The sequence below is a fragment of the Oncorhynchus masou genome, chromosome 15, assembly GCF_036934945.1.
Source record: "Oncorhynchus masou masou isolate Uvic2021 chromosome 15, UVic_Omas_1.1, whole genome shotgun sequence".
Classification (NCBI taxonomy): Eukaryota; Metazoa; Chordata; class Actinopteri; order Salmoniformes; family Salmonidae; genus Oncorhynchus; species Oncorhynchus masou.
Genome location: NC_088226.1, coordinates 68679121 through 68703124, shown reverse-complemented (window position 1 = coordinate 68703124; position 24004 = coordinate 68679121). Strand labels below are relative to the sequence as shown.

Sequence of the window (24004 nt, the reverse complement as noted above, 5' to 3'; positions counted from 1 at the left end):
GAATAGGGCTCTGGTCTAAAGTAGTGCACTATATAGGGAATAGGGCTCTGGTCTAAAGTAGTGCCCTATATAGGGAATATGGCTCTGGTCTAAAGTAGTGCACTATATAGGGAATAGGGCTCTGGTCTAAAGTAGTGCACTATATAGGGAATAGGGGTCTGGTCTAAAGTAGTGCACTATATAGGGAATAGGGATCTGGTCTAAAGTAGTGCACTATATAGGGAATAGGGGTCTGGTCTAAAGTAGTGCACTATATAGGGAATAGGGGTCTGGTCTAAAGTAGTGCACTATATAGGGAATAGGGATCTGGTCTAAAGTAGTGCACTATATAGGGAATAGGGGTCTGGTCTAAAGTAGTGCACTATATAGGGAATAGGGGTCTGGTCTAAAGTAGTGCACTATATAGGGAATAGGCCTCTGGTCTAAAGTAGTGCACTATATAGGGAATAGGCCTCTGGTCTAAAGTAGTGCACTATATAGGGAATAGGGCTCTGGTCTAAAGTAGTGCACTATATAGGGAATAGGGTTCTGTAGGGCTCTGGTCTAAAGTAGTGCACTATATAGGGAATAGGGGTCTGGTCTAAAGTAGTGCACTATATAGGGAATAGGGCTCTGGTCTAAAGTAGTGCACTATATAGGGAATAGGGCTCTAGTCTAAAGTAGTGCCATATATAGGGAATAGGGCCCTGGTCTAAAGTAGTGCACTATATAGGGAATAGGGCTCTGGTCTAAAGTAGAGCACTATATAGGGAATAGGGCTCTGGTCTAAAGTAGTGCCCTATATAGGGAATAGGGATCTGGTCTAAAGTAGTGCAATATATAGGGAATAGGGCTCTGGTCTAAAATAGTGCCCTTTATAGGGAATAAGGCTCTGGTCTAAAGTAGTGCACTATATAGGGAATAGGGCTCTGGTCTAAAGTAGTGCACTATATAGGGAATAGGGCTCTGGTCTAAAGTAGTGCCCTTTATAGGGAATAGGGCTCTGGTCTAAAGTAGTGCCCTTTATAGGGAATAGGGCTCTGGTCTAAAGTAGTGCAATATATAGGGAATAGGGCTCTGGTCTAAAGTAGTGCCCTATATAGGGAATAGGGTTCTGTAGGGCTCTGGTCTAAAGTAGTGCACTATATAGGGAATAGGGCTCTGGTCTAAAGTAGTGCCCTATATAGGGAAAAGGGCTTTGGTCTAAAGTCGTGCACTATATAGGGAATAGGGCTTTGGTCTAAAGTAGTGCCCTATATAGGGAATAGGGCCCTGGTCTAAAGTAGTGCACTATATAGGGAATAGGGCTCTGGTCTAAAGTAGTGCACTATATAGGGAATAGGGCTCTGGTCTAAAGTAGTGCCCTATATAGGGAATAGGGGTCTGGTCTAAAGTAGTGCACTATATAGGGAATAGGCCTCTGGTCTAAAGTAGTGCACTATATAGGGAATAGGCCTCTGGTCTAAAGTAGTGCACTATATAGGGAATAGGGCTCTGGTCTAAAGTAGTGCACTATATAGGGAATAGGGTTCTGTAGGGCTCTGGTCTAAAGTAGTGCACTATATAGGGAATAGGCCTCTGGTCTAAAGTAGTGCACTATATAGGGAATAGGGCTCTGGTCTAAAGTAGAGCACTATATAGGGAATAGGGCTCTGGTCTAAAGTAGTGCCCTATATAGGGAATAGGGATCTGGTCTAAAGTAGTGCAATATATAGGGAATAGGGCTCTGGTCTAAAATAGTGCCCTTTATAGGGAATAGGGCTCTGGTCTAAAGTAGTGCACTATATAGGGAATAGGGCTCTGGTCTAAAGTAGTGCACTATATAGGGAATAGGGCTCTGGTCTAAAGTAGTGCCCTATATAGGGAATAGGGTTCTGTAGGGCTCTGGTCTAAAGTAGTGCACTATATAGGGAATAGGGCTCTGGTCTAAAGTAGTGCCCTATATAGGGAATAGGGTTCTGTAGGGCTCTGGTCTAAAGTAGTGCACTATATAGGGAATAGGGCTCTGGTCTAAAGTAGTGCCCTATATAGGGAAAAGGGCTTTGGTCTAAAGTCGTGCACTATATAGGGAATAGGGCTTTGGTCTAAAGTAGTGCCCTATATAGGGAATAGGGCCCTGGTCTAAAGTAGTGCACTATATAGGGAATAGGGCTCTGGTCTAAAGTAGTGCACTATATAGGGAATAGGGCTCTGGTCTAAAGTAGTGCCCTATATAGGGAATAGGGGTCTGGTCTAAAGTAGTGCACTATATAGGGAATAGGGCTCTGGTCTAAAGTAGTGCACTATATAGGGAATAGGGCTCTGGTCTAAAGTAGTGCCCTATATAGGGAATAGGGTTCTGGTCTAAAGTAGTGCACTATATAGGGAATAGGGTGCCATTTGGGACGCAGGCGACTTGTTCGTTCACCAAACAAAGTTATGTTCATTACACAAGAAGCAGATCATCAATGACTTGAATACCTGACTCAACGATGTCCATTAAAAGTATGTGAATCTCACACACACGTTTGTTTAATTTTTGTTATGCTACTGGAACATGGAAAATGGCACAGATACAACACATATACAGTACATATTAACCAATTATGGCATTGACACAGTAGAACACGTTATACGTATATACATGATTTACATAACTAAATATACTGTACAGTAGGTTTAAAGGGCTCCCAGAGATATTCACAACTAATGCACAAAGTTAAACACATTTTTCTTGGTAACTGCAATGATAATTGATTTTCAAGTTGAGAGAATATTGTTTGGCGTGACCGACACAGATGTCACTGTGCTTGTGATAGTGCTAGCTTAGCCATACCACTTCCTCACCGTGCGTGCTAGCTTAGCCATACTACTTCCTCACTGTGCTAGCTTAGCCATACCACTTCCTAGCTCACCGTGCTAGCTTAGCCATACAACTTCCTCACTGTGCTAGCTTAGCCATACCACTTCCTAGCTCACCGTGCTAGCTTAGCCATACTACTTCCTCACTGTGCTAGCTTAGCCATACCACTTCCTTCCTCTGCCCCGCAAACACACTTGATCCCCCTCCTTGACAACGTCTTAGCCAACTACGCTGCCAAAAAGCTAGCGATTCGATAGCGCGGGTGGAGACATTTCAAGCAGGGGATAGGAGGTTATAAATCCGACTCTGTTACAGTCTGACTGACAGCTCCTGGAGTGATAGTTGGCGGCTGACTTTCTGAATTTCATCCTGGAACACATAAGACGAAGAAAATAACATTAACTTCAGTTAAATCAATAATTACTATTCCCTATTACTGTACTTATGTAGCAGAGTTGACAAATAAATGCTGTTTTATTTGAGAAGATAGCCAAAATTAATGTCATAGACTTTAATAGACTAGTGATCAGAGCTAGTGAGCATGATCGTGAGAGATCACCCTGGACCAGAGATAGCGATGACGATTGTGAGAGCTCACCCTGGACCAGAGCTAGTGATCATGATCGTGAGAGATCACCCTGGACCAGAGCTAGTGATTATAATCGTGAGAGATCACCCTGGACCAGAGATAGTGATGACAATCGTGAGAGATCACCCTGGACCAGAGCTAGTGATCATGATCGTGAGAGATCACCCTGGACCAGAGCTAGTGATCATGATCGTGAGAGATCACCCTGGACTAGAGCTAGTGATCGTGAGAGATCACCCTGGACCAGAGCTATTGATCGTGAGATCACCCTGGACCAGAGCTAGTGATTGACAAATCACCCTGGACCAGAGCTTTGATTTGAGAAGATCACCCTGGACCAGAGCTAATGATCAGAGATCACACTGGACCAGAGCTAGTGATCATGATCGTGAGAGATCACCCTGGACCAGAGCTAGTGATCGTGAGAGATCACCCTGGACCAGAGCTAGTGATCGTGAGATCACCCTGGACCAGAGCTAGTGATCGTGAGAGATCACCCTGGACCAGAGCTAGTGATCGTGAGAGATCACCCTGGACCAGAGCTAGTGATCGTGAGAGATCACACTGGACCAGAGCTAGTGATCATGATCGTGAGAGATCACCCTGGACCAGAGCTAGTGATCATGATCGTGAGAGATCACCCTGGACTAGAGCTAGTGATCATGAGAGATCACCCTGGACCAGAGCTAGTGATCGTGAGAGATCACCCTGGACCAGAGCTAGTGATCGTGAGAGATCACCCTGGACCAGAACTAGTGATCATGATCGTGAGAGATCACCCTGGACCAGAGCTAGTGATCGTGAGAGATCACCCTGGACCAGAGCTAGTGATCATGATCGTGAGAGATCACCCTGGACTAGAGCTAGTGATCGTGAGAGATCACCCTGGACCAGAGCTAGTGATCGTGAGAGATCACCCTGGACCAGAACTAGTGATCATGATCGTTAGAGATCACCCTGGACCAGAGCTAGTGATCGTGAGAGATTACCCTGGACCAGAGCTAGTGATCATGATCGTGAGAGATCACCCTGGACCTACAGTACATCGTCTCATTAAACTGACAGAAACTTACTGTAGGAAGCACTAAGGTTGTCAAAGGTGTGGTGGTTACTCCTGCCAGGAAGTTGGAGTTCAGGTATCCCTCTCCAAAATAAACATCCTCATCTTCGTCGTTGTCCACCCCGACACTGAAGGTGTCTCGTATCTTCCCAGGGATCAGGCAGTCCAGCAGAACCACCAGGACTCCAATGATTAAACACAGCACACCTGGAAAACAACATGGATGCCTTTTAAGCAACTTTTTCATTAAATATGTTGTCATTGGTGTGGATAACTGGAATCGTTCTCAATTCATCTTTCCTTGATCCTAGCGTCCTTTCTCCTCACCTCCTCCTCAAAACACACATTTGGAGAAGGTCCAAGGTCCCTTTCCCTCGAACCTTCACTTACAGTGCATTTTTGAGATGGAGGCTAGGAGATAGGAACAAAGGAATTGAGGAAAGATGAATTGAGGAAAGAGCCTTGGGCTCTGGTAAACCTTTCCTTACCTGTGGCCAGCGCCAGCCAGAAAGAACCGCTGTACTCTGTCTGGAAGGCCCCAGAGGTGCCTATGGTGAACAGACAGGTAGGCAGGTTCATGATGGTGGAGAAGGAGGCCATGGAGAAGAAAATGAAAGTGGCGGTGACCACCATCATGTAGCCGGCGTACAGGATGACAGGCATGGAGAACAGCACGTTGGCTACCAGCCAGCAGCAGAACGCTGTCCTGGGGAGGTGAGTTAAATTTGGTATATGTGAACGTACAGCCGGCAGAATTCGTACCGTTCTCGACGGCGGGTTTATTAACCTATTGCCTAACCTTAACCCTTACCCTGGCATTTTCCAAACTTGGGGTCGCGAACCTTTTCGATCCCAATGCCTAACCTTAACCTCTAGATACACGGCGGTCAAAATATCCACTTCCATTCTGACTCACAGTTTGAGGAGCAATGTCTCACTGAAAACATCTACAGGTATATACGTTTAGATTGAAACGGGTTGTCTCACAGAACTATTGATTGTTATATGGCTAATCTTACCAGAGGGTGGCCGAGGCGTAGCGCCCAGAGTATCTATACTGGTAGATGAGGCCACAGGGGTTGTTGAGGGTAAACTTCTCAGCGATATAGAGGATGGGGTTAGGTAGACCTCTCTCTAAGGCGTTCCCGTACTCCTCATCGATGGTGTCTTTCCACGCAAACATCTCGTTGTAGTTTATGGTCTCGTTGAGTTGATTCACAGGATTCCCTGGAGGGACAGAGTGGACCATAGAGGACATTTACATTACATTTAAGTCATTTAGCAGACGCTCTTATCCAGAGCAACTTACAAATTGGTGAATTCACCTTCTGACAATGGCTGTTATAATCCATGCACTTGTAAGAGTCATTGGAAGAATCATTGTGAGAATCATTGTAAGAATCCTTGTGAGAATCATTGTGAGAATCATTGTAAGAATCATTGTGAGAATCCTTGTGAGAATCCTTGTGAGAATCCTTGTGAGAATCCTTGTGAGAATCATTGTAAGAATCCTTGTAAGAATCCTTGTGATGTTTGTTTAGTGTGTCAATTAATCCCTTAAGGCAGGGGGTGTTGGGCAACTCCAGTCCTCGGGGCCCTGATTGGTGTCACACTTTTGCCCCAGCACCAGCTAACACACCTGACTCCAATAATCAACTAATCATGATGTTTAGTTAAAAATGCAATTAGTTTAAATCAGGTGTGTTTACTAGGGATGGGGGGTGGGGGTGACACCTATCAGGCCCTTGAAGGAAGGTAGTTGCCCTCCCCTGCCTTAAGGGATGGGTCGCCAAATCGCGATTTGACACGAAAACAACAACAAAAAATTCATTCACACAATACAAGTTACGTGTCACATGACTTGTGATCATCACCCCGGTGTGACAGGGTCAGGATCGCCATAACAACCCTATGCGTCACATACTGTATCAAAACTTTAGCCTTGTGTCCGTCTTTCTTCATATGTACATATTCAAATGCATGAGAGTAAAAGAAACAGTGGAAATGCTATCAAATATAAGACGACTTAAAGGGGTATAGCAGCTCTATTCAATATAATATAAGACGACTTAAAGGGGTATAGTAGCTCTATTCAATATAATATAAGACGACTTAAAGGGGTATAGTAGCTCTATTCAATATAATATAAGACGACTTAAAGGGGTATAGTAGCTCTATTCAATATAATATAAGACGACTTAAAGGGGTATAGTAGCTCTATTCAATATAATATAAGACGACTTAAAGGGGTATAGTAGCTCTATTCAATATATTATAAGACGACTTAAAGGGGTATAGTAGCTCTATTCAATATAATATAAGATGACTTAAAGGGGTATAGTAGCTCTATTCAATATAATATAAGACGACTTAAAGGGGTATAGTAGCTCTATTCAATATAATATAAGACGACTTAAAGGGGTATAGTAGCTCTATTCAATATAATATAAGACGACTTAAAGGGGTATAGTAGCTCTATTCAATATAATATAAGACGACTTAAAGGGGTATAGTAGCTCTATTCAATATAATATAAGATGACATAAAGGGGTATAGTAGCTCTATTTAATATAATATAAGACGACTTAAAGGGGTATAGTAGCTCTATACAATATAATATAAGACGACTTAAAGGGGTATAGTAGCTCTATTCAATATAATATAAGACGACTTAAAGGGGTATAGTAGCTCTATTCAATATAATATAAGACGACTTAAAGGGGTATAGTAGCTCTATTCAATATAATATAAGACGACTTAAAGGGGTATAGTAGCTCTATTCAATATAATATAAGACGACTTAAAGGGGTATAGTAGCTCTATTCAATATAATATAAGACGACTTAAAGGGGTATGGTAGCTCTATTTAATATAATATAAGACGACTTAAAGGGGTATGGTAGCTCTATTCAATATTATCCTTAGGCAATCACAGAAAACCCAGAACAATAATCTCACGGAATTGCATTGTCGCATCCCCAGGTAACACAGGGTAGCCTAGTGGTAAGAGCGTTGGACTCGTAACCGAAATGATTGCAAGTTCAAATCCCCGAGCTGACAAGGTACAAAGCTGTCATTCTGACCCTGAACAGGCAGTTAACCCACTGTTCCCCGGTAGGCTGTCATTGAAAATAAGAATTTGTTCTTAACTGACTTGCCTGGTAAAATAAAAAAATATACAGAACATTTAACACTGCAGAAAAAGTGACATATATAAATAATAGTATTAGTTTCTAATTCTATGGGCTTTACCTTTTAAAGTAATGTTAATACCATACAGTCCTATGTGCAGTCCCACTTCAGCGTTCACCTCCTCACTGCTGAAGGACTTGTAGGTGGTGTTGGTGATGGCTCGGGCCTCAGCCCAGTCGCTGGTGAAATTCAGTGCTTGAGATGATATAAAATGAGATGAGATGACACACTTACAGACATAATAGGAAACAAACAATACATACAACGCTTTTTTTTTTCTCGCCGTTATGGACATGTGAAATAATCAACATCCTCTCCATCTATCAGAATCGGGTCTGTTTATTAGGGCAATAAGATAAGAAGATTTGAATCCAATGACTGCCAGTCATTTGACGTGTTGCAATAGATGTTATGTGACGTGGAAATGTATAGCAATTACCAGTTATTGGTACTTACCCACTATCACAATGCCTATGAATAAACTGATGATGATTCTGAACATCCAGAATAGTCTCTAGAAGAGGGGGGGGGGGGGGGTGAAAATCCATTAAATCTTAACTCAAGTTGATTAATCAAGTTTATCTCAAATCACATTCCGAGGGTAAATAATATCTTTAAATATGCATTTTTACATTGAGAAATTGTATTTTCTACAATTTTGTGTGATGTCATAATAGTGTACTCATATTAGCGCCAACAGAAATGGAATCTGAAGATGAATGGAATTTGAAGATTAATGGAATCGAAAGATTAATGGAATCTGAAGATTAATGGAATCGAAAGATGAATGAAATCTGAAGATTCCATTTCTGTCTGCATTAATATGAATGAATCCGTAGTTAGGGTTGCACCAGTTCACTCTACTCACCGACTTGCCTCTGATACCTGGCAGAATAAGAAGGAAGCTGACCGTGAGGACCAGGAAGACCAGGATAATGGTGAGGAGGTGGGTGCTGAAGATAAAGGAGGTTCTTTGTAGAGGGTAGAATGGGTAAATGCCATCGTAGAAAGTCATCTTTCCTCAGAATCTCCGGGGCTGAGAGCAGACAGCGTGACAGAAGGGACAGTGTGGAGAGCAGGGTGTCTCAGTTACTGTCTAAAGATCCAGAGATTAGCACATCCGTTCCTTACTGTATAGTAGGGATACTGTACACTGAGGAATGAGAATGTTACATCATTTAAAAAGTGAAACTTAAGTTTAAAAAAAATATGAATTGTTTCAATTATCAAATTAATTTGACTGTTTTCCGAATCAAGAAAAAAGTATTTTTTAATTCAACATACATTTTTTGAAATGAATGTAAAATACGAAGTGCTTTAAGAAACCACTGTTGAGATTGAAAGCACATGCAAACTAAACCGTGTCAGGTACAGTACAGTCAATGGGTACAGTAAGTGGATACTCTTGCACTCAAGTTTACCCTCCCTGGCAAACTACAAGGACAAAGACAACCCCATCTCAAAATCGACTCGTTTTGGAAACAACAAACAAATAGCAAAGCAAACACACACAAAAAAAAACTATTCTATCTACCTCCGAACCATACTAACATGCCAGTGTGCGATATATATATATTATTTTATTTTACCTTTATTTAACTAGGCAAATCAGTTAAGAACAAATTATTATTTGCTGTGAAGACCTCGGAACAGTGGGTTAACTGCCTTACTCAGGGGGAGAACGACAAAATGTTTACCTTGTCAGCTCGGAGATTCGATCTTGCAACCTTTCGGTTATTAGTCCAACACTCTAACCACTAGCCTACCCCGCATAATGCATAAAATATATTCTTAAAATAATACTCACCTTTAAGTGTATAAAAGTTACTAGAGACAGTAGCAGAAGGATGAGAAGAACGAATGTAACGCACGAAGGCGACAGGCTTCTCTTTTATAGCATATCAGCACATCTTTTGTTTATCTTTAAGGATGCCTTTATTAGTATTCCTTAGAATAAGGGGTGTGTTAACTGGTGACGACCAGTCCATCAAGGAAACGCATGTGTCAGTCATTTGTAAGAACTTGGGTCATCGACACTGTAGTAGACTATCCTTCTCTGCGGCAATAGGCTATATTGTATGGCTATCAACGAGATTTTATAATTGTTCTGGTTTTTCAGTGCGCATGACATTTCATCCACAACAATTAGGGTAAGTAACACACGTATCTATCTATTCAAAATAGGCTTTTTTTTGAGCAAATCAACCAATTGTCCTCTTCTTGTTTGATTAACGGATTCTTTATCGCTTCCAACCAAACACACTTCTTTCACTACGTTAGAGTGACAATTTAATTTATAAAGCACTGATACCCACAATGATTTTACACATTACCAATCAAAACTAAAAATGTGAGGTAAAGATGATTTTATGGAAAGATTTAGCCCAATGTTTTCCTATCTTACCTGGTCTGTCCACACAAGTGCTCCTCGACTAGACTCTTGACTGGCTCAGAGTGCATGCAGTTGCATCTCTCGCATCAATGGACTTGCGTAAACCGATCTGGAGTATCTTGGCAGTGCTTGCCCTTGTCGTTGAACGTAAGTAGCCTTGTAACTAGTTACTTTAACATTTTAACGGTTAAAACCCACGGAAAATGTATCATCTTGATAAATAAGTTTGATTTTTTTAAAAAGTCCTCAATTTGAGTACCACACTGAAAGTGTCGATCTATAAATTCACCTGTTTAGATGCTCAGTCTAAAGTCCCCTGGGAAGTCCAACGATATGACGGCTGGTATAACAATTTAGCCTATCACAGTCGAGGAGCTGTTGGTAAGTTTCTAACAAAATCTGTCGATATAACTGACAATATAAAATATGTGAAATATGAATATTTAAAGATATAGGATGTGATTATAGAAAGCCATAAGTTGCAATGTTGCTAGATGATAATGGAACTCACGGAAGTGTGTGCGGGTGCAGGTTCCCCCCTGGTGCGACTGCTGCCCGCGCGTTACTCTGACGGGGTGCTCCAGCCTCTGCAGGAACCACAGCTCCCCAACCCGCGCAAACTCAGCGATGTGACGGCCAGGGGCCACTCGGGCCTGCCCTCCGCACACAACCAGACCGTACTCTCTGTGTTCTTCGGTAAGTCCATGTTTATTGTTCACTATGGCATAATGACATTCAGGAGGTATTGTTTAAACAACAAATTGCATTATGAAATGAACCTAAATAATTGAGGTGAAGTTGCCATAGTCACTCTGGTTATAATAATGCGTAGTAAGATGAATCTAACACATTTTAAACATGTATGACCCACTTTGAGATGATATAATAATGTCTTATTACCATTTTATAATGATCCAGACTTAATAACAGCCTTTTAATAAAATACAAGTTATACAGCATTATAGCTGCAGCAGGCTTTAAGTCAAATGTTATATACAGTGTATTTCTCCATTGGCTGTTCAGTGTACCATGTATTGTTTGTGATCCATATAACTTGTTATAAGCACGTATGACCCTTTATGTGTCTTATGAATCTCATGGTGTTTCTCTGTCTCCTCTGTCTGTGAAGGGTACCATTTAATGTTTGAGATACTGGACTCCCGTCCTCCCGGCTGTCCCTCTGAGTTCATGTACATCCCCGTCCCAGAGGGAGACCCGGTCTTCGACCCCCACCGTACCGGCCGTGTCCTACTGCCCTTCCAGAGGGGGCCCTGGGACAAACACTCCAGCCAGAGCCCCAATAACCCCCGCACACAGGTAATAACAGGTACTATAACAGACAGGTACTATAACAGACAGGTACTATAACAGACAGGTACTACAACAGACAGGTACTATAACAGACAGGTACTACAACAGACAGGTACTATAACAGACAGGTACTATAACAGACAGACAGGTACTATAACAGACAGGTATTATAACAGACAGGTACTATAACAGACAGGTACTACAACAGACAGGTACTATAACAGACAGGTACTATAACAGACAGGTACTACAACAGACAGGTACTATAACAGACAGACAGGTACTACAACAGACAGGTATTATAACAGACAGACAGACAGGTACTATAACAGACAGGTATTATAACAGACAGGTACTATAACAGACAGGTACTACAACAGACAGGTAATATAACAGACAGGTACTATAACAGACAGACAGGTACTATAACAGACAGACAGGTACTATAACAGACAGACAGGTACTATAACAGACAGGTACTATAACAGACAGACAGGTACTATAACAGGCAGGTATTATAACAGACAGGTAATATAACAGACAGGTACTATAACAGACAGGTACTATAACAGACAGGTACTATAACAGACAGACAGGTACTATAACAGACAGGTACTACAACAGACAGGTAATATAACAGACAGGTACTATAACAGACAGGTACTATAACAGACAGACAGGTACTATAACAGACAGGTACTACAACAGACAGGTACTATAACAGACAGGTACTATAACAGACAGACAGGTACTATAACAGACAGACAGGTACTATAACAGACAGACAGGTACCATAGCAGACAGGTACTATAACCGACAGGGACTATAACAGACAGGTACTTTAACAGACAGACAGGTACTATAACAGACAGGTATTATAACAGACAGGTACTATAACAGACAGGTACTACAACAGACAGGTAATATAACAGACAGGTACTATAACAGACAGACAGGTATTATAACAGACAGACAGGTACTATAACAGACAGACAGGTACTATAACAGACAGGTACTATAACAGACAGACAGGTACTATACAGACAGACAGGTACTATAACAGACAGGTACTATAACAGACAGGTATTATAACAGACAGGTACTATAACAGACAGGTACTACAACAGACAGGTAATATAACAGACAGGTACTATAACAGACAGACAGGTACTATAACAGACAGACAGGTACTATAACAGACAGACAGGTACCATAGCAGACAGGTATTATAACAGACAGGCTCTATAACAGACAGACAGGTACTATAACAGACAGGTACTATAACAGACAGGGACTATAACAGACAGGTACTATAACAGACAGACAGGTACTATAACAGACAGGTACTATAATAGACAGGCAGGTACTATAACAGACAGACAGGTACTATAACAGACAGGCACTATGACAGACAGGTACTATACAGACAGACAGGTATTATAACAGACAGGTACTATAACAGACAGACAGGTACTATAACAGACAGACAGATACTATAACAGACAGACAGGTACTATAACAGACAGGTACTATAACCGACAGGCAGGTACTATAACAGACAGGTACTACAACAGACAGACAGGTACTATAACAGACAGGTACTATAACAGACAGACAGGTACTATAACAGACAGACAGATACTATAACAGACAGACAGGTACTATAACAGACAGGTACTATAACCGACAGACAGGTACTATAACAGACAGACAGATACTATAACAGACAGGTACTATAACAGACAGACAGGTACTATAACAGACAGGTACTATAACAAACAGACAGGTACTATAACAGACAGGTACTATAACAGACAGACAGGTACTATAACAGACAGGTATTATAACAGACAGGTACTATAACAGACAGGTACTATAACAAACAGACAGGTACTATAACAGACAGGCAGGTACTATAACAGACAGGCAGGTACTATAACAGACAGGTACTATAACAGACAGACAGGCACTATAACAGACAGGTACTATAACAAACAGACAGGCACTATAACAGACAGACAGGTACTATAACAGACAGGCAGGTACTATAACAGACAGGTACTATAACAGACAGACAGGTACTATAACAGACAGGTACTATAACAGACAGGTACTATAACAAACAGACAGGTACTATAACAGACAGGCAGGTACTATAACAGACAGGCAGGTACTATAACAGACAGGCACTATGACAGACAGGTACTATACAGACAGACAGGTACTATAACATACAGACAAGTACTATAACATACAGACAGGTATTATAACAGACAGACAGGTACTATAACAGACAGGTACTATAACAGACAGGTACTTTAGCAGATGCTTAATGAGTTCATACATTCATTGAACCCACCATCTTGGCATTGTTAGTGCAATGTCCTTATGAACTGAGCCAGACAGGAGCATAATGCCACAAGGTAAGACCAGTTGGTGATACCATGATTATATGGTCAGTCTGTTGGACATCTGTCGGGTATAATAATCAAGTAATAAATCCAAAATTACATCAGTTTTATCATAACACCTGCAGGTGAACCTGGTGACTGTATGGCTATGTCATGTTAAGTCATGTCATGTTCCATAAAGGTGATCCTGGTGAAGTGTGGCTATATCATGTTATGTCATGTTATGTAGGTGAACCCGGTGACTGCGTGGCTATGTTATGTTATGTCATTTAATGTAGGTGAATCTGGTGACAGTGTGTCTATGTCATGTTATGTCATGTTATGTAGGTGAACCTGGCGCCAGTGTGGCTATGTTATGTTATGTAGGTAACCCTGGTGACAGTGTGGCTATGTCATGTTATGTTATGTAGGTAACCCTGGTGTACAGTGTGGCTATGTCATGTTATGTAGGTGAACCCAGTGACTGCATGGCTATGTCATGTTATGTCATGTTATGTAGGTGAACCTGGTGACAGTGTGGCTATGTCATGTTATGTCATGTTATGTAGGTGAATCTGGTGACTGTGTGGCTATACTATGTTGTTAGGTGAACCTGGTGACAGTGTGGCTATGTCATGTTATGTCATGTTATGTAGGTGAATCTGGTGACTGTGTGGCTATACTATGTTGTTAGGTGAACCTGGTGACTGTGGCTATGTCATGTCATGTTATATAGGTGAACCCGGTGACAGTGTGGCTACGTCATGTCATGTTATATAGGTGAACCTGGTGACAGTGTGGCTATGTCATGTCATGTTATTTAGGTGAACCTGGTGACAGTGTGGCTATGTCATGTCATGTTATATAGGTGAACCTGGTGACAGTGTGGCTATGTCATGTCATGTTATATAGGTGAACCTGGTGACAGTGTGGCTATGTCATGTCATGTTATTTAGGTGAACCTGGTGACAGTGTGGCTATGTCATGTCATGTTATATAGGTGAACATGGTGATAGCGTCGCTATGTCATGTCATGTTACTCTAGGTGAACCTGGTGACAGCATGGCTGGATGGCAGCTCTATCTACGGCCCGTCTAGTTCCTGGTCTGACGCCCTGAGGAGTTTCTCTGGAGGTCTGCTATCCTCGGGGGAGCAGTTGGACATGCCCAAGAGGAGCGGGAGCACGAGCCTCATGTGGAGCGCTGCTGATCCCTCCACTGCTCAGCATGGACCTGAGGGACTCTATGGTGAGTAGATGCTCGTTGTTTTCATCTGCTGCTTCTTCTTCATCTTGATATTCTTCATTTTCATCTTCTTCGTCATCTTCATCATCTTCTTCATCTTCTTCTTGATTTCCCAAAACTCAGTAATGTAAATCTGATTACTTTTACTTTTGGATTACATTCCCCTTAAGAGGTATTAGAAAAAGACAAAAAAGGGATCCATAGTGGTCTCTTAACTTGTGGTCAGACTCGCTCAGGTGGAACAAATTTAAACGTGCACCTTTTTTTCAATGCTGATCTGAATGTCATTGAGAAAACAGAAAGGTGTTTTGTTTAAAAAACAACACTGAACAAACAATCCTCTCTGAATTTAAAAGAAATCCAATAAGTAAAATCATTTGGGGGGTTTTTTTAATGATATTTTGGCGAGTAATGTAACTGATTAAAGTTAATTTTATTTGATGTAATCAGATAACATTTAGCTGATTGCATCATTTAATCAGTTACTCCATATTCCCGGTAGTCCGTGACAATGGAATTGCACAATAAAACGACATAATGCCAGTTGATCTGGCTAGACACTTCACAAATGACTAAAAACACAATAAAGAAATACAAAACCAGATTTGAACTGTTAATGGATATTAAGATATTGACACAAGAAATAGATATGTGTAACACTTCCTGCTCCTTATCCGTTTGGGTGTGACTCCATTACATTCATGTCTTGGCACAGCTAAAGAATATGAACCATTAAGTGATAACTTATAAAGATATCAACCCCTTTTAGGAGGTCAGAGAGAAAAAGATATCGGCACCTGTAAAGAATTACTGAAAATACTTTATTCTCTGGACAGTTATCACTGTTATAATCATTTATATATCAGGGTTGGGTTCAGTTTCTTCTCAGTCAATTACTGGCATTTCAGTTTACTTCCTGAATTGACTGATTTTCGAATGGAAATGACCCCAACTCCTTCATACAGTCGATGCTGCAGTTCAACAGCCAAACACGCAGCCCGAGTAAAACCCTTTCTGTTTCTTCGTTTCCACCCTCCAGAGTTGGGTAACGCCTGGGGCAACGAAAATGTGTTCACCATGGCCGAGGGGATCGTGTGGTTTCGCTACCACAATTACATCGCCTCCCAGCTTAGTAAGAAACACTCGTCGTGGTCCGACGAAGACCTGTTTCAAAACGCCAGGAAGACCGTGGTCGCCACGTTCCAGGTACCAGGAAAAGTCTGCTGTAATTCAACCAACACATAACTGGTCATTTAGTGGATATTTACAGTAAAATAGCATGTCACATAACCAGGAAAGAGTGTTGTTAGTTACATCAATGCCAGGTGGTCGTGGGTTTCTGGATGAAATTATATTATTTAAGAGTGTCTGTGTGACTCTCGTCACCTCTTATTCCTTCTGGTTTAGCACCAATGTAATTATCTCGTGTATTGACAAACACTTGACAAGTAAAATTAATAATATTGTAATTTTTTTTTACAGAATATTGCCTTCTACGAATGGTTGCCGGGATTCCTGGGGGAGAAGACAATGATTCCATATCAGGGTAAGAGAGAGAGAGAGAGAGATGGAGAAAGTGACTGTGTGTGTGTGTGTGTGGGGGGGGGGGTAGGCTGACTACAAGACATGTGGTGAGTTGTTACCTCTAGTGGTATTGTGTAAATATGTGCTGTGTCAGAAGGGAAACACTCACTACTTGTTCTCTGTCTGTCTTGTCTCCTGCAGGCTACCAGAAGTTTGTGGATCCAGGGATCTCACCTGAGTTCCAGGCCGCTGCCATCCGCTTTGCCTCCACGATGGCCCCACCTGGTGTCTATATGAGGTACTGACGACTAGCCTCCACTGTCTGGAGCAGGCCCCTATCCTACCCTGTTCCTGGAGAGATACCCTCCTGTAGTGTTTTAACTCCAACCCTGTCTCTGGAGAGCTACCCTCCTGTAGGTTTACACTCCTACCCTGTTCCTGGAGAGAGACCCTCCTGTAGGTTTTCACTCCTACCCTGTTCCTGGAGAGCTACCCTCCTGTAGGTTTACACTCCTACCCTGTTCCTGGAGAGAGACCCTCCTGTAGGTTTTCACTCCGATCCTGATCTAGCAAACCTGATTCTAATAATTAGATGTTTAATAAGCTGAATCAGGTTAGTTAGAACTGGGGTTGGAGTTAAAACCTACAGGAGGGTAGCTCTCCAGAGACAGGGTTGGAGTTAAAACCTACAGGAGGGTAGCTCTCCAGAGACAGGGTTGAAGTTAAAACCTATAGGAGGGTAGCTCTCCAGAGACAGGGTTGGAGTTAAAACCTACAAGAGTGTAGCTCTCCAGAGACAGGGTTGAAGTTAAAACCTATAGGAGGGTAGCTCTCCAGAGACAGGGTTGGATTTAAAACCTACAGGAGGGTAGCTCTCCAGAGACAGGGTTGGAGTTAAAACCTACAGGAGGGTAGCTCTCCAGAGACAGGGTTGGAGTTAAAACCTACAGGAGGGTCTCTCTCCAGAGACAGGGTTGGAGTTAAAACCTACAGGAGGGTCTCTCTCCAGAGACAGGGTTGGAGTTAAAACCTACAGGAGGGTAGCTCTCCAGAGACAGGGTTGGATTTAAAACCTACAGGAGGGTAGCTCTCCAGAGACAGGGTTGGAGTTAAAACCTACAGGAGGGTAGCTCTCCAGAGACAGGGTTGGAGTTAAAACCTACAGGAGAGACAGGGTTGGAATTAAAACCTACAGGAGGGTAGCTCTCCAGAGACAGGGTTGGAGTTAAAACCTACAGGAGAGACAGGGTTGGAATTAAAACCTACAGGAGGGTAGCTCTCCAGAGACAGGGTTGGAGTTAAAACCTACAGGAGGGTCTCTCTCCAGAGACAGGGTTGGAGTTAAAACCTACAGGAGGGTCTCTCTCCAGAGACAGGGTTGGAGTTAAAACCTACAGGAGGGTCTCTCTCCAGAGACAGGGTTGGAGTTAAAACCTACAGGAGGGTCTCTCTCCAGAGACAGGGTTGGAGCGAAAACCTACAGGAGGGTATCTCTGTAGGAACATGGTAGAGTTGAAAACCTACAGAAGGGTAGCTCTCCAGCAACAGGGTAGGAGGGAAAACCTACAGGAGGGTTGAGCCACCAGGCGATCATGCTGCATTCAACAGGCTATTAAAACAGTTGTATTGTATGGTTCCACCAGACGACCCCTTCAATTCAATACGGTACACTACTGCTAGTAAATATCTCTATAAGGCTCTGTCGTGGGCCTTTTTGTTGTTATGTACTAAAAAACATGGTCCCAAATGCAGTGTTTGTGTCAGCATTCACATCTCAACAGCTGCATGTCATTTGTGTCATCATTAATTTTTCATACATGCTTTTGGCTACAGAAACAGAACTTGCCACTTTCAGAAGGTTGTCAACATCGATGGGAGCACGTCATCAGCCATTCGCATGTGTAACAGCTTCTGGAACCGTCAGGTAAAAATATGCCTTGTAGTCTGCATGTAGACTGGTCTCAGATCTGTATAGCCTCCATGTAGACTGGTCTCAGATCTGTATAGCCTCCATGTAGACTGGTCTCAGATCTGTATAGCCTCCATGTAGACTGGTCTCAGATCTGTATAGCCTCCATGTAGACTGGTCTCAGATCTGTATAGCCTCCATGTAGACTGGACTCAGATCTGTATAGCCTCCATGTAGACTGGTCTCAGATCTGTATAGCCTCCATGTAGACTGGTCTCAGATCTGTATAGCCTCCATGTAGACTGGTCTCAGATCTGTATAGCCTCCATGTAGACTGATCTCAGATCTGTATAGCCTTCATGTAGACTGGTCTCAGATCAAAATCAAATCAAATCAAATGTATTTATATAGCCCTGCGTACATCAGCTGATATCTCAAAGTGCTGTACAGAAACCCAGCCTAAAACCCCAAACAGCAAGCAATGCAGGTGTAGAAGCACGGTGGCTAGGAAAAACTCCCAAGAAAGGCCAAAACCTAGGAAGAAACCTAGAGAGGAACCAGGCTATGTGGGGTGGCCAGTTCTCTTCTGGCTGTGTCGGTTGGAGATTATAGCAGAACATGGCCAAGATGTTCAAATGTTCATAAATGACCAGCATGGTCCAATAATAATAAGGCAGAACAGTTGAAACTGGAGCAGCAGCACGGCCAGGTGGACTGGGGACAGCAAGGAGTCATCATGTCAGGTCGTCCTGAGGCATGGTTTTAGGGCTCAGGTCCTCCGAGAGAGAGAAAGAGAGAAAGAGAGAATTAGAGAGAGCACACTTAAATTCACACAGGACACCGAATAGGACAGGAGAAGTACTCCAGATATAACAAACTGACCCTAGCCCCCCGACACATAAACTACTGCAGCATAAATACTGGAGGCTGAGACAGGAGGGGTCAGGAGACACTGTGGCCCCATCCGAGGACACCCCCGGACAGGGCCAAACAGGAAGGATAAAACCTCAGATCTGTATAGCTTCCATGTAGACTGGTCTCAGATCTGTATCTAGCCTCTATGTAGACTGGTCTCAGATCTGTATATAGCCTCCATGTAGACTGGTCCCAGATCTTTATATAGCCTCTATGTAGACTGGTCTTAGATCTGTATATAGCCTCCATGTAGACTGGTCTCAGATCTGTATAGCCTCCATGTAGACTGATCTCAGATCTGTATAGCCTTCATGTAGACTGGTCTCAGATCTGTATGTAGCCTTCATGTAGACTCAGATCTGTATATAGCCTCCGTGTAGACTGGTCTTAGATCTGTATAGCCTCCAAGTAGACTGGTCTTAGATCTGTATAGCCTCCATGTAGGATGGGCTCAGATCTGTATATAGCTTCTATGTAGACTGGTCTCAGATCTGTATATAGCCTCTATGTAGACTGGTCTCAGATCTGTATAAAGCCTTCATGTAGTCTGCTCTCAGATCTGTACAGCCAACAGCCATAGGAGGTGGGAAGACAGCACCTTTCGTTGAGACATTTCTATTAGAGAAACTGATTGACATGTTTCAAACAAACTTCTCTGATTGTCTGTTATAGAACCCCAACCTGAAGTCAGGCCAGGACATAGACCATCTAATTATGGGCATGGCTTCTCAGATCGCGGAGAGAGAGGACAACATGGTTGTGGAGGACTTAAGAGGTCAATTTCCTTCACATCATCATCATCATCATCATCATATATTTTCAGATTTCTTTGTGTCTACTGATCATAAGGCAGAGACACCTTCCACTTCAGCTTTAAATGGATAGTTGAGGGATGGCCGGGCTTTATGTAAGCCTTCAAACATGAAGAGGACAAGTAGTTGCTTATGACAAGTCTTATAATGCATTACAACCACACCATAATGCATTACAACCACACCATAATGCATAACAACCACATCATAATGCATAACAACCACACCATAATGCATTACAACCACATCATAATGCATAACAACCACATCATAATGCATAACAACCACATCATAATGCATAACAACCACATCATAATGCATAACAACCACATCATAATGCATAACAACCACATCATAATGCATAACAACCACATCATAATGCATAACAACCACATCGTAATGCATTACAACCACATCATAATGCATAACAACCACATCATAATGCATAACAACCACATCATAATGCATAACAACCACATCATAATGCATTATACCTGTTGACTTTAAGACAGGTGTGTTTTCAATTACAACAATAGTACATGATTGATATTTTACTGATAAGTGGTTTTTCTCCCCTACCAGACTACATGTACGGTCCTCTGCGTTTCTCGCGGTCAGATCTGGTTGCTCTGACGGTGCAGAGAGGCCGTGACTTTGGCTTACCCAGCTACAACCAGGTCAGAGAGGGGCTGGGCCTGGCCCCTGTGGGGAGGTGGGGAGACATAAACCCTCAGCTCAACATCACCAACCCACAGGTATGTTCAGAACTGCTTACGTACAGCTTACAAATGCTTTATGTGCGTCATGTGAATGTGTTATTAAATCCTTATGTACTACTGACCATTTAGATTTTAATTGCCAATGATCATGATAGCGTATGTGATTGTTTTACATAGGTATAAGTCACACAAAAATGACCTAAACATAAATGGAACCAGACAGGGAGAGTTGAGCCAAAGAGAGAAGACTCAAACCACTGGTCAAATATCCTATAATAGAGTAAATACCACACTCTCTCAACTCCATCTCCACCTGTTCTGTGTCTCTAGTTATTCAGGGACCTATCAGACCTGTATGACGGGGATATCTCTAAACTGGAGCTGTTTCCTGGTGGTCTCCTGGAGTCTGTGGATGGTCCTGGTCAGGTCTTCTCCTCTATCATACTGGACCAGTTTAACCGCATCAGGAACGGCGACCGATTCTGGTTCGAGAACACACAAAATGGGTAGGAAGGAATGTAAAATATGTAAATATGTAAATATGTAAATATATAAATATTCAAATATGTAAATACATAAATATTTAAATATGTAAATATATACATATTTAAATATGTAAATATATAAATATGTAAATATATAAATATATAAATATGTACATATGTAAATATATAAATATGTAAATATATATAAATATGTAAATATGTAATGTATAAATATATAAATATGTAATGTATACATATGTAAATATGTAATGTATAAATATTTAAATATATCATGTATAAATATGTAAATATGTAAATATGTAATGTATAAATATGTAAATATGTAATGTAAAATATACACCTCATACATACATTCAGTAATCGTATGAAACTGTTACTGTCATTTGAACCTCGATTTATTTCCTGGCTTTCTCACGTTCGTTCATTCTGAAAAGGAGGTCAGCTCCTACTCGGCCCATGTCAAAGCTCTTGTCTGTCCTGGTACAACAATGGTGGAACCAGCTTCACCCCTGAAGCTTGGACAGCAGAGTCTCTGCCCATCTACCTGAAATCGTCTGGAAGCCTAACATTTACCCTTTTATACAAACTTGTCCTACTAGCGCTGAGTTTGCTGATAACTTCTTTATTGAGGTGAAATGTACTGACTACGACTATGATATGTGGTTGTCTCATCTAGCTCAATCTAAAGATGAATGCACTGACTGTAAGTGGCTCTGGATAAGAGAGTCTGCTAAATGACTCACTACTGTAAGTGACTCTGGATAAGAGAGTCTGCTAAATGACTCACTACTGTTAGTGACTCTGGATAAGAGAGTCTGCTAAATGACTCACTACTGTAAGTGACTCTGGATAAGAGAGTCTGCTAAATGACTCACTACTGTTAGTGACTCTGGATAAGAGAGTCTGCTAAACGACTCACTACTGTAAGTGACTCTGGATAAGAGAGTCTGCTAAATGACTCACTACTGTTAGTGACTCTGGATAAGAGAGTCTGCTAAACGACTCACTACTGTAAGTGACTCTGAATAAGAGAGTCTGCTAAATGACTCACTACTGTTAGTGACTCTGGATAAGAGAGTCTGCTAAATGACTCACTACTGTAAGTGACTCTGGATAAGAGAGTCTGCTAAATGACTCACTACTGTAAGTGACTCTGGATAAGAGAGTCTGCTAAATGACTCACTACTGTAAGTGACTCTGGATAAGAGAGTCTGCTAAATGACTCACTACTGTAAGTGACTCTGGATCAGAGAGTCTGCTAAATGACTCACTACTGTAAGTGACTCTGGATAAGAGAGTCTGCTAAATGACTCACTACTGTTAGTGACTCTGGATAAGAGAGTCTGCTAAATGACTCACTACTGTAAGTGACTCTGGATAAGAGAGTCTGCTAAATGACTCACTACTGTAAGTGACTCTGGATAAGAGAGTCTGCTAAATGACTCACTACTGTAAGTGACTCTGGATAAGAGAGTCTGCTAAATGACTCACTACTGTAAGTGACTCTGGATAAGAGAGTCTGCTAAATGACTCACTACTGTTAGTGACTCTGGATAAGAGAGTCTGCTAAACGACTCACTACTGTAAGTGACTCTGGATAAGAGAGTCTGCTAAATGACTCACTACTGTAAGTGACTCTGGATAAGAGAGTCTGCTAAATGACTCACTACTGTAAGTGACTCTGGATAAGAGAGTCTGCTAAACGACTCACTACTGTAAGTGACTCTGGATAAGAGAGTCTGCTAAACGACTCACTACTGTAAGTGACTCTGGATAAGAGAGTCTGCTAAATGACTCACTACTGTAAGTGACTCTGGATAAGAGAGTCTGCTAAATGACTCACTACTGTAAGTGACTCTGGATAAGAGAGTCTGCTAAACGACTCACTACTGTAAGTGACTCTGGATAAGAGAGTCTGCTAAACGACTCACTACTGTAAGTGACTCTGGATAAGAGAGTCTGCTAAATGACTTAAATGTAAATGTAAATGGAAGGATACCTTTCATAACGTAAGAACTAATGAAATAAACAATAGTCTCTAGTGGAGAACTAGACTTTGAACTGAGGAAACACAAGACTACTGTCCGTTTATGATCAGCTTTGATTCACCATTTGGGTGATAGTGTCATAACATCTCCAGTCAATCTGACCGCTCCTGTTGGTTCCTCTAGTCTGTTCACAGCTGAGGAGCTGCAGGCCCTTCGGAACACAACCTTTCATGACGTCATTGCAGCGGTCACCAGTGCAGAGCCTGAGGACATACAGAGGAAAGTCTTCTTCTGGAGGGATGGTAAAAGCTAATTTCCTTCCTGAAGTTTCTGTGGTTGGCCAATACATTATAGTGTTCTCTGCAACTCAAACAATAAAGGTAATAGGTCATCTATGACAGTGTTCACTGTAAGTCATAAATGTTGACTGTACGTGCTGCTGGTACTAGCTGCAACTAGTTTCTCTGTCTACGTGCCTCCCTGTCTGTTTGCCTGTCTGTCTCACTGTCTGTTTCCCTGGCTGCCTTCGTGTCTCCCTTTCTCTCTGCCTGTCTGCCTGCCTCTCTGCCTGTCTGTCTGTCTCTCTGCCTGCCTGCCTGCCTCTCTGCCTGCCTGCCTGCCTCTCTGCCTCT

The 24004-nt window shown here is 42.0% G+C and overlaps 2 protein-coding genes across 5 annotated transcripts in view; one reads left to right on the top strand and one right to left on the bottom strand.

The window, feature by feature from the left end:
- Positions 1-2451: 2451 nt before the first annotated feature.
- On the bottom strand, positions 2452-10613 carry LOC135556725 (dual oxidase maturation factor 1-like). 4 transcript variants are annotated; one of them, XM_064990133.1, is made up of 8 exons: positions 10566-10613; positions 8531-8698; positions 8119-8176; positions 7723-7857; positions 5490-5697; positions 4959-5176; positions 4484-4677; positions 2452-3190 (listed from the first exon to the last, which is right to left on the bottom strand). In XM_064990133.1, exons 2-8 carry the CDS (start codon positions 8675-8677, stop codon positions 3131-3133), a joined length of 1020 nt encoding a protein of 339 aa, XP_064846205.1. In that variant the 5' UTR covers positions 8678-8698; positions 10566-10613; the 3' UTR covers positions 2452-3130. The 4 variants fall into 4 exon arrangements, with proteins under 4 accessions (XP_064846205.1, XP_064846203.1, XP_064846201.1 ...); XM_064990131.1 differs by lacking the exon at positions 10566-10613 and adding an exon at positions 10067-10274; XM_064990129.1 differs by lacking the exon at positions 10566-10613 and adding an exon at positions 9470-9576.
- Positions 9655-24004, top strand: part of LOC135556726 (dual oxidase 2-like) — a 41527-nt gene continuing 27177 nt past the window's right edge. The window contains exons 1-14 of the mRNA XM_064990134.1: positions 9655-9812; positions 10085-10201; positions 10352-10435; positions 10586-10750; positions 11184-11371; positions 14801-15002; positions 16039-16205; positions 16482-16545; positions 16725-16821; positions 18357-18447; positions 20020-20122; positions 20742-20914; positions 21209-21384; positions 23556-23674. Coding sequence (XP_064846206.1) covers positions 10144-10201; positions 10352-10435; positions 10586-10750; positions 11184-11371; positions 14801-15002; positions 16039-16205; positions 16482-16545; positions 16725-16821; positions 18357-18447; positions 20020-20122; positions 20742-20914; positions 21209-21384; positions 23556-23674 — 1687 coding nt within the window. The 5' untranslated portion in view covers positions 9655-9812; positions 10085-10143. The remainder of the gene's footprint in view (positions 9813-10084; positions 10202-10351; positions 10436-10585; positions 10751-11183; positions 11372-14800; positions 15003-16038; positions 16206-16481; positions 16546-16724; positions 16822-18356; positions 18448-20019; positions 20123-20741; positions 20915-21208; positions 21385-23555; positions 23675-24004) is intronic.

Excerpts from the sequence above, each read along its gene's own strand:
- LOC135556725 (XM_064990133.1), bottom strand. The coding sequence starts at position 8,677 with ATGACTTTCTACGATGGCATTTACCCATTCTACCCTCTACAAAGAACC. Across the intron at positions 8,177-8,530 it reads CAGGTATCAGAGGCAAGTCG|AGACTATTCTGGATGTTCAG; the intron begins GTGAGTAGAGTG and ends CCCCTCTTCTAG. Across the intron at positions 7,858-8,118 it reads CATAGGCATTGTGATAGTGG|CACTGAATTTCACCAGCGAC; the intron begins GTAAGTACCAAT and ends TATCATCTCAAG.